The sequence below is a fragment of the Fusarium redolens genome (genome assembly GCF_020744475.1).
Source record: "Fusarium redolens strain MPI-CAGE-AT-0023 chromosome Unknown BKA55scaffold_9, whole genome shotgun sequence".
NCBI classification, from domain to species: Eukaryota; Fungi; Ascomycota; class Sordariomycetes; order Hypocreales; family Nectriaceae; genus Fusarium; species Fusarium redolens.
The window spans coordinates 414,716-427,265 of NW_025763672.1; the positions used below are offsets into that span (position 1 = coordinate 414,716).

At 47.6% G+C, this 12,550-nt stretch overlaps 4 protein-coding genes across 4 annotated transcripts; 2 read left to right on the forward strand and 2 right to left on the reverse strand.

Moving 5' to 3' along the window:
- Positions 1–226: 226 nt before the first annotated feature.
- On the reverse strand, positions 227–1,650 carry BKA55DRAFT_381426 (uncharacterized protein). The gene is made up of 5 exons (XM_046185963.1): positions 1,289–1,650; positions 1,033–1,237; positions 762–979; positions 608–710; positions 227–564 (listed from the first exon to the last, which is right to left on the reverse strand). Exons 1-4 carry the CDS (start codon positions 1,553–1,555, stop codon positions 654–656), a joined length of 747 nt encoding a protein of 248 aa, XP_046048439.1. The 5' UTR covers positions 1,556–1,650; the 3' UTR covers positions 227–564; positions 608–653.
- A 1,659-nt stretch (positions 1,651–3,309) lies between these two features.
- On the forward strand, positions 3,310–7,068 carry BKA55DRAFT_540072 (uncharacterized protein; the record flags this gene model as incomplete). The annotated part of the gene is made up of 5 exons (XM_046190213.1): positions 3,310–4,260; positions 4,312–4,910; positions 4,997–5,100; positions 5,147–6,274; positions 6,320–7,068. 5 exons carry the CDS (start codon positions 3,310–3,312, stop codon positions 7,066–7,068), a joined length of 3,531 nt encoding a protein of 1,176 aa, XP_046048440.1.
- Positions 7,069–8,589: 1,521 nt separating this feature from the next.
- Positions 8,590–9,963, reverse strand: BKA55DRAFT_513107 (acyl-CoA dehydrogenase/oxidase; the record flags this gene model as incomplete). The annotated part of the gene is made up of 2 exons (XM_046187866.1): positions 8,590–9,408; positions 9,463–9,963. 2 exons carry the CDS (start codon positions 9,961–9,963, stop codon positions 8,590–8,592), a joined length of 1,320 nt encoding a protein of 439 aa, XP_046048441.1.
- A 1,247-nt stretch (positions 9,964–11,210) lies between these two features.
- BKA55DRAFT_540074 (uncharacterized protein) lies at positions 11,211–12,305 on the forward strand (the record flags this gene model as incomplete). Its single annotated transcript, XM_046190214.1, has 1 exon — positions 11,211–12,305. One exon carries the CDS (start codon positions 11,211–11,213, stop codon positions 12,303–12,305), a length of 1,095 nt encoding a protein of 364 aa, XP_046048442.1.
- Between the last annotated feature and the right edge of the window lie 245 nt (positions 12,306–12,550).

Genomic DNA, 12,550 nt, shown 5'->3' on the forward strand with positions numbered 1-12,550 from the left:
AGTAAGGTTTTGCATGAGCGCTTGGATTGGTGTATAGAACTGGCGGTACCTTCCTGCGTTGGTGATGAGGAGCCGCAAGACCCTGAGCGAGTTTTGGGAAGGAGCAGTCATGGTGAGCACCACCAAGCTAGATATCGAGTAACTCCACGAAAAATCATTGATACGCCATCTACGCACTATCAATACTTTCTATGCTCATTCTTATATTACTTGCGAAGTCTTACAAGGCAACTGTAGTATTCATCTAAAGTGACAAGAAATGTGACTGAACCTAAGAGACGCCGATGATCCCTGCATCATAGTCAAGACTTATTAGCCTAAGAAACCTACAAGTAAGCGCATAAAGTCTATAATCCTCTAGAATGATGACGTATTATATCTATTGTAGGCAAAGACTAATATTTCCTCCATAAAATAGTTGATAGCACGAAATGCCATTTAAAGGTCCGTTAGCTTAGACTCGAAGGTAGGATCTGATAGGCACCCTTGCGGTTATTGGCGATGCTCTCTCGAGTGACTCAGAGAATAAGAGTCTACTTATTGGTAAGGCTTGTCGTAAATCTTCTATCAAAGTAAGCTAAAGTGCGTAGTAACTCAAAGGACTTACAATCAGATCTTCCTTGACATGTCGACACCCACAAAGTTTCAGGCTGTTACTCCTGGTGTATTTTTATCAAAAACACGCAAACGAGGCTGATTAGATAGAAGGCCTTGGCCGCTTATTAGAATAGTCATAATCTCTTTGGGGCTTGGGGGCTCACAGCAGTGCAGCTGAACGGCAAGCCTTTCCAAGGATCTTGCAACCCGAAGGAAATCCCAAGCACATTCTGCACCAGTGGTTCTCCCCCGAGCATACCAATTTGCTCGACGAGAAACACGGCACTGAAAAGGGTGCCGGCGCGTTTGGGGTCAATCCATGAGGTGACGAGTGACAACAGTGTCGAGCGGGCACCGAATCCGAGACCGTAGACCATCGTTGCTACATGGAGTTCAGCAAAAGAACTCGAAAGTCGCGAAAAGAATTCAACTCACCCGCAATCAGAAAGGCTGAGTTTGTGGCAAAGGCAAGTAAGATTGACCCTACGAAGAGCAGTGACAAGCTAACCCTCACAATTACAAGATTCAGGACCTGGGGTGTGGGCTTCAAGTATTTGCTGACGATGCGCAACAGAGCAGGCATGATGAAAAAGAATAAGACCAGGTTGACAAGAGCGACTTCACTAATGAGAGTATTTGTCTGGTTCGCGTATTAGTTTCTATGCCAAAATTTGTGAGCTGCCAAACTTGCCCTGGAAAGTTTCCAATCAAGCCGAGAAGGTGCATACTGTGCGAGAGCGCGGAGTGAGATTCCTCGAAAAGTGCTGATAAGAAATACTACTGCCGCCAGGCACATATTATGATCAAAAAGCATGAAGCAGAAAAGACAGAATTGATCAAGCGAAGCATGGAGAACCGTCTGAAGGATACTGCGGCCGTGCTCCTGCGACGCTGGCAAGTCTTCAGCCGGGTCACCAGTCGGCGGGGTTGGGGCTGGGGCTTTATGATCCTTTGGCATGATCACAAGGAGCGGAAAGGTCAAAAATAGCAAGACATAGCTGATGAGGAAGGGCAGCCATGGTGAAATGTCAGCAGCGATGGATGCAATCGGACGGCCCACCAGTTCGCTGAAGATGAAGCATGAATAGAAGTAGTAGAGGCCTTGAGTCCTATAAGCGTAAGCTCGCCTTTTGGCGACTTGAGAGCTGAATCTTACCTTGTCTTCTTGGTGCATACCTTTGCAATTATCGCGGCAAGTAACATTTCAGCAGCGTATCTTCCTCCTCCCGCGAATAGAAAGGGGGCAGAAGCCCACACCAGCTTGACCGGGAGTACAGGGTTGGTGGCTGTTGCGCATTTAGCTCCACGATGTTCTACTTGCCTCCAATGTAACACTTACGGACTATGAGAGTTCAAATGATGCTCGTCAAGATGCCCGTCACAACGACCATGAACGCACCGCGTATGATCAGCTATGCGACCAAGGGGCAGCGCAACAATGATGATTGCCAGGGACATCAGTGTCAAATCTGATCATAAGAACCATGGTCCTTACCGGAGAATGTCTCGAAGGATGCTGTCCAGCCTCGAATCTCGGCCAAGTTTCGCGGATTGAAGGATGTTTGTAGAGTTTGAATGGCGGGATGTTACCGTGATAGTGTCGGATGCAAAGGGCGTCCTCCAGAGCAGATACCATAGGCACGGTCAGAATCATCATGGCGAGCTCGTAGAGCAGTTCAAGCCCAATTAGTATTTGAAGCTTGGGGAGAAGCCCTACCAAATATCTAGAACGGGCTGTGGTCTCTGGCTGGCCTCGGTATTGGTTGAGGGCCGTGATCCGAGCAGAGGAGCATCCTCTCGCTCCATACCTACGCCAAATTAATAAAAAGAGCAATAACGGGAGCAAGGCACCCCGAAAAGATTTCTGCTGGAGTCTGACCCTGAGTACGAGTGTTTTGGGGTTCCGTTGTAAATTGAGGTTTAAGAGGCCTTGTATTGTCAAAGATGGGATTACCGAATTGGGAAATCGCCTTCGATAAGGAAAGAGAATGGGGCTCAAGAGGTGGAGAGAAGGCAGATCGGGGGCCCACGTGGCGCGCACGGGAGTGCTAAGGTATCCAGCAGCTTAAGGTAAAACAGTGGATTCATCACCCCTCGACAGAGGGGTAATATAACTTAAGGTAGAAGAACTATATTTACACTATAATGATAACCTAGCCTTGTTATAAGCAGTAGCCAGTAATAGTAATTAAGGAAGATTGAGATTCACGTTAGCCAGTTGCCCTTATTGTTCAGATGTTATGGCACACCATTATCGGGCTACAGACACAATCCTGTAAGGCTTGATCAGAGTTCTCAATACTCCGTACATAGCAGTAAGTTGGTAGGTAGGAACGAGTACATACCTAGGTAACTTGTTGGGCTAACAGGGTTGATTACGATGGCCGGTGACGTTTATCGGTCTATCGAGCCAGGCTCAGGATACAAAGGGTTAATTGATCGTCTCTCTAGCCCATGAAAGAGCGTGTCAGAGCCTCATACCCCCATCGAGCCGGCAAGAAACATAAGGCTGGAACTCCATTGCATCTGACCAACCAGGGCAGCCAGTCTATTCGCCTCACTTCACAGCCCCGCTTTCATCCGTTCTACAGCACTCGAAACGACGACAACAGTTCCTGGGACTGTTGTATTTGTCTAAGCGTTCCTAGACTCTGGCCAAGATATTCATGTTATTTCCCACGTCTCTCAGTCTTCTCATAGTCCCGCGTAATTATGAAGAGACATCGACCTCAGCTCGCTGACTATACCGTCGGTTGGATATGTGCTCTTCCGATTGAGCTTGCAGCAGCCCAGGAGATGCTCGACGATCAACACCCTGAACTCCCCCACGATTATCGCGAGGATACGAATGTGTATACTCTTGGCAGAATAGGCGATCACAACGTCGTCATTGTCTGTCTTCCATCAGGCCAGATCGGAAACAATGTTGCTGCTGTCGTCGCAACTGAGATGAAAGCACGGTTCACCTCAATCCGTTTTGGTTTGATGGTTGGAATTGGCGGGGGCGTTCCAAGTAGTACAGCTGATATACGACTTGGAGATGTTGTCGTCAGTCAACCAGACAAGCAGCATGGCGGTGTAGTACAATATGACTCCGGAAAGTCAACTCCAAGTGGCTTCGAGAGAACAGGAGCTCTGAATGCTCCCCCTAGAGTCTTGCTGAATGTCGTTTCCAAGTTCCGAGCTAATGAGTTCTGTAAGCGAAATGGGATTGGAAAGCATCTAGGCATACTCACACAAAGGTCGATGTTTAATTGCGCTAATGTTGAGCCTGATATCTTGTTTGAGCCATCCTATCAGCATGTCTCTGGTGGGAACTGCGATATGTGCAAATTGCAGTGGCAGATAAATCGAGAGCAACGTGTGAGTGACCAACCCATTGTTCACTTTGGAACAATTGCGTCTGGAAATCGAGTCATGCGAGATGGCATAATGAGAGATAGTGTCAGTAACGAGCTGGGTGGAGTTTTATGTTTCGAAATGGAAGGTGCAGGGCTCATGAACAATTTCCCTTGTCTTGTTGTTCGGGGAATCTGTGACTACTCGGATTCACATAAGAATAAGGCTTGGCAACCCTACGCAGCTGCCACAGCAGCTGCGTGCGCCAAAGAAATCCTTTTGCTAACTCCTACGTTGGACAAAGGAATACTAATGGATGCAAAGGTAACATGGTTAGGGCTCGTCTTGTGACATTGAGTTAACATGTTTCCTTAGTCAGTCAAAGAAAGGCAGAAGTTATTTATCAATAGCATGGATGATAAGTCAGCAAGTAGGTTTGTCTCGATGCTATCACCAGTCAACCAGAGCAGACAATCTTTGGCGATACAGCCTGTGGACCCCGACGATGGAATGTATCATTGGGTGTTCAAGAACATTGACTTTAGGTATTGGGAAAAAGGAACCTCAACCAAAGCCCTATGGGTATCTGGGTCAGCAGGGCTCAATTTCAAGGGAATATCTCGACAAATTGCAGAGATGCAACTACCAAAGACATCGAAGAATGACAAGTATGGCCTTCATTTCTGCTGCTCCGAGAAGACTGATTTCGAATTTTTGGCACACACCTTTATGCACCGAATATTCCAGAAATCGCCTGCAAGCACTATCATATTAGCAAAGCTCGTTTTCACGAGTCTCATGGACAGCTACTGGCAGGACAGAGCCATAGAGCCTCTCGACGTCTCTAACAAGCGTGAAATTCTTCAGAGTGATAGTCTTGACGCTGTATTGACCGAAATGCTTGGCTTACGAGAAGATTACATGGCAAAGGCCTGGGAACCCTCATTAGTCATGAACGGCATAACATTCAACTTGTAGTTGTGGATGAACTGGGATACCCAAGAGAGAAACAACCTAGGTTTCACCACTCTCTCCGTCTACTATTGGATCACCTTCAAAGTGAAGCGCCAGAGATCAGGGTACTTCTAACCGGAGAGATGCACCACGACATCAGAATGACCCTCAGAGGCGTTTCGCTCATCGAACATGATAGAGAAAGGGCAGGTATGCTTGCATCTTTCTTTAACCCGACTATGCTAATTGTCTTAAGCATGTTTATCAAGTCTTCGCTTTGACAACACGCGTATGAACAAGATATCAACTGAACACAAAGGATCGTGTGACTGGCTTTGGAAACAGCCGCAATTCAAAGAGTGGTCATCTTCGAAGAGTTCAAGACTGTTGCTGGTTGAAGGGAAACCGGGCAGCGGCAAAAGTACACTAACACGGTTTTTTCACAAAGGGGCTTTGGAGCATCACCCACCGATCAAAAGCGCTGTCGTTGCCAGCTTCTTCTACAGTTACCGAGAAGGCGAGTTACAGAGAAGTCACAGGAACATGCTTCGGTCCATTCTTTACGATATAATAGATGAAGATGAGACGTTCTTTTACCACCGGGGTCAGACAGAATACAGGAAGCATCAAAAGCTGAAAGCGGACTACCCTGGAGAGTGGGAATGGGATTACAACTCACTTCAACAACTCCTAAAATCGCTCGCGACCCATCGACAAACGAGGCACATATATCTTATCATCGATGCAGTAGATGAGTCAGACGATAAAGACAGACGAAGCATTCTCACACTGCTGTCAGAGCTCTGCTCAGTTGCTTCTCCAAGTACAGTCAAGGCGTTTGTTGCAAGCCGGCCAATAGGCGAGCACAAGCTTAAAAATTGCACAACATTGAACTTGATCAGACTTCAAGACGAGACTAAGGAAGCAATTAGCTTGTACGCTCGTTCATTCCTCGACGATCTTGAAATGACAAAGGTTTATCGCGAGGCAATGGATTATATCCTAGATCACGCCCAGGGGGTCTTTTTATGGGTGAAGCTTGTCGGCGAAGAATTATTGGCCTCACAAGAAAGCGGTTCCTCTCAGGGAGAAGTCTTTGAGCTACTTAGGAGCCTTCCAACTGAACTCGAGGACTATTATAAGCATATGTTCATCAAGATACGGAAGCAGAAGAAGCAAACTCGCGACACCGTCAGGATGTTCTCTTTCGTGCTCTACTGTCAACGGCCTCTTACCATCTGTGAAGTTCTTCACGCCCTCAGCGTGGTAGAAAGCACTGGTCAGAAGTTCGTCCCTACCAATGACTACATCGAAAAACATTTGCCATCTGAGCGACGCATCTGGTTTTGCGGAGGCAACTTTCTGGAAATCACGGATCAGAATGGTGAGAGAATCTCTACATTGGTGAATCAAACCTAATAATTGGTAGGAGAAGAAGTTGTGCAAGTCATGCATCAGACGGCTCGAGAATTCCTTCTCAGTCCTGATGGCAATGTCGCCAATTCTGAATTCAGGATGTCCGAAAAAGATGCCCATTTTCTTATCTCAATAACCTGTCTTAGGTACCTCATGCTCTGCTCGATAGGGCCAGAGGAGTGTACCCATTTCCCTGACCTGGATAGCTGGACGTTACAACATTATTTGGCCTTTGCACGATTCTTGAATGACAGGCCTTTGGCAGTATACGCATTATCCCATTTGAGGTACCATATGGATGCTTGCCAACAAAGAGACGAATTAAGCGAGCATATCTTTAGTTTTGTTTCTAATATTCGAGACCGAGTCGCAACTTACTTCTTTCAGCACTGGGTTAAACTTGTTCTAGGCTACGATATCGTACGTGAAAACGAGCTCCAACCAGCGCAATACTTTAGAGACCAGATACTACTGGCTGCTGCTAAGTCTGGGCTCTTGAATGCCACCAGGATGCTCTTATCGTCTGGTGCAAAAGCGAGCGCGAAGCACCACGGAAAGACTCCGCTGTCGTGGGCAGCATGGAGGGGATATGTTGCGATAGTCAAGGCCTTACTTGCTGTTCCTGGAGTTGAGTTATGCGTTATGGATGATAGTAATAAAACACCTGTCTCCTTAGCAATAGAGTCAGGACATGGTGAGATCGTGACTCTGTTGACTGAGAGGGCAAGGCTTGGACAAACATCTCTAGGGGTATCGATTTAAGAAGGCTAGAGGAGCTATAAAGACCTTAGTGTTATTAAACATTACTTAAACGGCATTATTGTAGGTCGAACTGTGAACTGGCGGCGCATCTACTCAAGAGAGTCATATGTTGCCTTTGCCGATCCTGTTTTAAAGTAATATGTCTAATTTTAATAATTGTTATTAAAGCTTTAAATAGGGACATATATCTTAGGAGAAAGGGCTGTATTGAATACTACGAATATTAGCTGCTCGCGGCTTATTCTGACAGCCTGCACTGCTCTTGTACTTGCCTGACCACCACCCCCTGAGAGGGCTTTTGTTAGATGACGTTGCAAATCGAAGTACTACGTTTATTAAATTAGTCAAAGCGTATGTCAGACGCTCTGTGAAGCTCCCTGAGAGCTTTTGTCTCGTCTCGTACGCCAGACTGCCACTAGGCGCTGAACCAACATTCCTCGCATTATCAGCAACAGGGTACATGTAGCGACCCGTCTGGATACTTGTAGGCCATCCAGTTTTTTTGAACGCTTCCGTGGCAAGTTTGATGAGCATGAGATCGCTCCCTGCATCTTGTCAATTCCAGTCCCGCGACACCCTGGTAGATGGCATCTTACCTTTGGCTCCCATCACAGTGCTAGCAATATCCGAGCACTGATCAACAATTTACTCTGGATACACTGTTTCAAGTTCACGGTTTCTCTAAACTCAAAAGTGTGATATATCAAGTCAAAAGGTTTGCCATCATCAGAAATTCTGAAAGCATTAATTTCAAGTCTACGGCATCAGTTCTCTAGTCCCTACAGCTGACATTCGCAATTGTAGTTGTGCCCAAAATAAGTTGTGTCGTTGGACCAGGACAATGAACAAGTTCTTGGTGCCAACGCGAATCACGAACAAATAATTACCTTACCCTAGAGAGGCGACCAGCAATTCTTCGAAATTTCGATGATTAGTCTCGAGGGGGCTTTTGACGCCGCCTGTCTATCCTCTACTCGGCCTGTCCTTACAAGTTCTGAGGAACCCGAGTCCCGGCAAGTCTTCTAAAACACTGCCGCGAACGCTTCCCATTTGGCCAAGGGGTGAGAAATCCAATGCACAGGCTAGTGAAAGCATCATGGGATACACAACAAGCCTTCTACCGCATGTTCAGTCGCTTTATGCACATTACATCGCTTCCTGCGAAGAGGATAATCCACTAATTCCGCACGACATCGTGACGAGACTTGAGACTTTATCGTTACTTTGTGTGAAGCAGGATGGTAAATGTCCAGTACACTATATCTCTAGGTATGCTCATCTGTAGGAAAGGGCTCTCCTTGGTCTGGTCAATGACCTTTTGTTGCCCGCTGAGCAGTATTATCTTCGCCAACTCGACAAAGGTGGTGGTCCTTAATGTCATTCTAGAAATCTACGATGGCATTGGCTCGCTTCACATAGAGGCAAATATATCCCACGAGGCATACGATGGCTTCCATAAACAACACGACTGTATCAAACTTGCTTTCGGACACTTGTGTATGATCCATGTCTATGATATCATCATAGGCGAGATTTATCAACCTTGGAAGATCCATAAGTAGCTGCCCAAGGTTCATAGCCCTCCAAAGCCATAACGCGCTGCATCTGTCGTCGTCGAAGACCGATATTGCCTCCATCAAACAACGGATAGCACATAACCTCATTCAACAACCTCGGGAAAGACATATCCTTTGCATAAGACTTCATCCCAACAGCCTTCATGGCATCGATGACACATTCAACCGCAACATCGGTTGTGTAGATCTTGGTTTGCATCGCCATCTCAAGCTTGACCTTCCATTCAAGAGCTTCATCCTCAAGGGTGGTCACTGCTTTCCATACAAGCAGACGACTTGTTTCGAGACGGATCTTGCAGTCGATGAGCTTATCAGCTACACTCTGATGCTCGATAATAGGCTTGGAGCCACCGCGGGTGTCGGATTTGGCAAAGGCGAGAGCTTCTTCGAATGCAGCGCGGGCAGTCCCGATCGCCATGGCGCCAACGAGAGCAGCAGACATGGCAAAAGCTGCCTCGACAAGACCTTGCGCTTTGAGACCGGGGGTGCAAAGAAGGTTCTCGTGAGGAACACGGAACTCAGTGAAGCGAGTGTGGGGACCAGACGTGGTGATATGACCTGCAAGCTCAGGCTCGCCTAAGATCTGATAGGCATCCTTCTTGTTATTGGCGATTGTCTCCCGAGTCACCAATAGTACAGCAATCTGCGTTGCTGGATCAACGTTAGGATCTTGGGGCTTGGATGGATCGTCAGAGACTCTGCAGACGACGCATGCAAGATCAGCTCCTTTATAATCCCAACCGCCACTATTTGAAGGCCAGAGCTAAACACAGACGTTAGTATAAAGTTGGGGTGTGTGCAAAGGAAGTAGACAAACCTTTTCACCATTGATGATCCACTCATTTCCAACCTTTCTAGCTGTCGTTTGAAGACCTGGTCCCCCCTTCTGTAGCCAATTCGCCGTTCCATTCGGCTCAGAGTGCATCAAGCTAGCCAAAGGTTCTCCCTCGCCAGAAATAAAAGGCTTCAAGAACTTCTCCTGCAAAGAAGGTGAATCGCAAAGAATCACGGGCATCAGCCCAAGCGCAGTAGCAACGATGGTGATTGAAGTTGCTGGTTCAACTGCAAAGAGCTCCTCAAGTATGATGCTCTCGTGAACAAGGCTCTCCATAGTTCCGCCAAGGGGAATAGGAACTTGAGCTTTGATCAAGCCATGACGAACAGCTTCCCTATAAAAGGGTCTGGTAGCTTGGAAGCGAGAGAGCTGGTCTTTCTGAGTGCTGTACTCTGCTGAAGCTTTGGTGAGGACGGTGGATGCGAAGGCCTGAGCATGTCGTCGGGCTTCGAGCTGAGAGGGAGAAAGTGTAAAGTCAACCATTGTTGATGAGAATTTGATAGCGCAACTAAGAAGACACTATGTATACAGTTCTAACATCTTTCTCTTTGGACGTCGAGATTCTTGTGAGTTTATATAACAATTTCTCTTTAGCTGCGTCTTATCAATATACCCTGTACCTGACAATGTCAAGCTGGTTAACTGCTACCCGGCCACTTCCCCCGCTCATGAACGGGCTGATCATATCTAGCTATCATGCAGAAGTGAAGCTAGTGATGATAGATGGGAGCTAACATCCTGAGGATCAGTGATAATCTGGGGTAGCGGGAGTTCAAAATCTGGGGCAGATTGGATAACTGTTACCCGGACCCAACTTGACACTTCAGCCCACTCCGTTTATCAGCTTTACCCGTATCAAAAGAAAGATCTACTGCCATTGGCCACATTTGTATCAAGAGTCAGGTCAGATAGTGAATATCAAGAAACCTAGTAGACAATGATAGTATGGAGGTCAATCACACTCGAGCCCCTTGGTTCCTGTAGATTGTTGCCGAACGAGCTGAGCCGGCTACCCGAGACGTCAGGACAGATAGACCAAGAGCAGCTCGAATGCCGGAGGCAACCCGAAGGTACCTATTACTTCGGTCCTTTTGTTCAACTGGGGATGATGCCAGGTCACAGCAATGAACAGCGTACGTGAGTATGAGCGGGTATTCGTGCCCTGAAATAAGCTTCAAACCAATGAGATAACGAAGGACAACTCAATTCTCACACAATAAACAATAAAGTCATGCGTTCACGAGTCTTAGACTTGACATTACATCATAAGTCCTTTTGGCGACGTTGCAAGAAATAAAGCAAGGACATTGCGCAACCATGAGAACTATTGAAAGCTGAATACCCTAGACACTGCCTGTGCCAATGAATACAGTGCACGCTCAGGCTCAACCAAGGCTCCGGGAAAGAAATGTCAGTAAAGGTGAGTTTCCACCTTGGTAAGCGGGCTTTTCATGCCCAGCGTTAACAAAATAATAGAGACAAGGGATCACAATAAGGCATAATATCGGATGAAAGTTATCATCCAACGCGTCAGCTCATGTTACACGAGCACCTCAGTGAGCGACAACGGAAGTCCTCAAAATCAGCCGAGAATTTTCCGCACGGAAATTCCTCAACCCTCCCAGTCCAGTCCCCGCTACCTTACGCGCGGCCACGCCTGACACCGGTTAACCACCAAATCCACACATCGTTGAGCTCCGAACGCGTTGATCGCGTTCTTTGAACTCATCATGTTTGGCATTCTCGAGGCCGTCTCCGTGCCTCATTCGGGCATCTTCAACAGCTATGAAGAACTTTTCAAAGAACTCAGCGACCGCATGGAAAAGGAGGGCTACAAGATTGTCAAGGCTAGATCTCATCGAGGCAAAGTAGGTGGTGCCGACGTCCCAGGGAATGACATAGTACGATGCGATCTTGTCTGCGATCGAGGCGGGAGGCCCTATCGATGCATGGCGACAAAACACAAGACAACGACAAAGAAGACGGACTGTCCTTGGAAAGCAAAGGCGGTTCATCGAAAGACTATGGGAGGATGGGTCTTGACGATTACCTGCAATCAGCATAACCACGAGCCCGGTACACCCGAACCACCAACCCCCGAAGCTGCGAGCGAGGACGAGGCGAATATGATGGACGACCTGGAAGGTGAGCACAGTTTGGATCCGGTTGCGACACCGCTCCTGACACCTTGGCAAGACGAAGGGCCACAACCTGATGCCGAGACTCAAGCTGCAATCCAGGTCGCGGGTGTCTCAAACGCAGTCCTTCGCTTGACCGGTGAAACTTTCCATCAATTCAAGAGCGAATATCGCAAGATGTCGCATCCGGATCGTGTTGCGCAGCTTTCGCATCTTCAGCTTCGCGTTGCAGCCATCTATGCTGTTCAGAATGAGGATCTGCAACGACAAAAGAGACAAGAAGCTCAAGACAAGCGCCATCGACAAATTGAGGAGACAAAGAGGCAATCCTCTGTGCAGAAGCAGCGGGCCAGGCAACGTCGTCAGCAAGTAGTGGAGCAGAGCCATCAGCAGCAGCAGCAGCAGCAGCAGCAGCAGCAAATGCATCAGCACATCCAACAACAACTGCCCCAACAAACCACTCAAGCCCAAGTGCAAGCCCAAGCACAGGCCCAAGCACAAGCGCAGGCCCAGGCCCAGGCTCAGGCCCAGGCCATGATGCAATCACAGCTGTATCTCCCGCAGAATCCTCAACAGGCCGCAATTGCCGTGCCTACGATGGACATGCCGCAGTTTCAGCATTACGTGGCTCCGGCTAATAAGAGGATGCGCGGACGGACTTCTCAAGGTGGACAACAAACTCAATAGCAAGGAGAACCAGGCGTTTGGGAAACGGGAGCCTTTTTAAAATGATGCTTTGTGTGTGGTTTTTTGAACTTCTTTTTAAAGAAAGACAGCCTGGCAAGGCATGTCGCTAACGGGTTTATGCGGGGGCTTGTGCCAAAATTGTTAGTAGAGTTTTAGGTAGAATGGGCATGGTCCCTGGGGAGTAAGAAACTTTGGACCTTGCAATACGATGCCAAAATTAACTCATCAACGAGCCACCCGAGCTT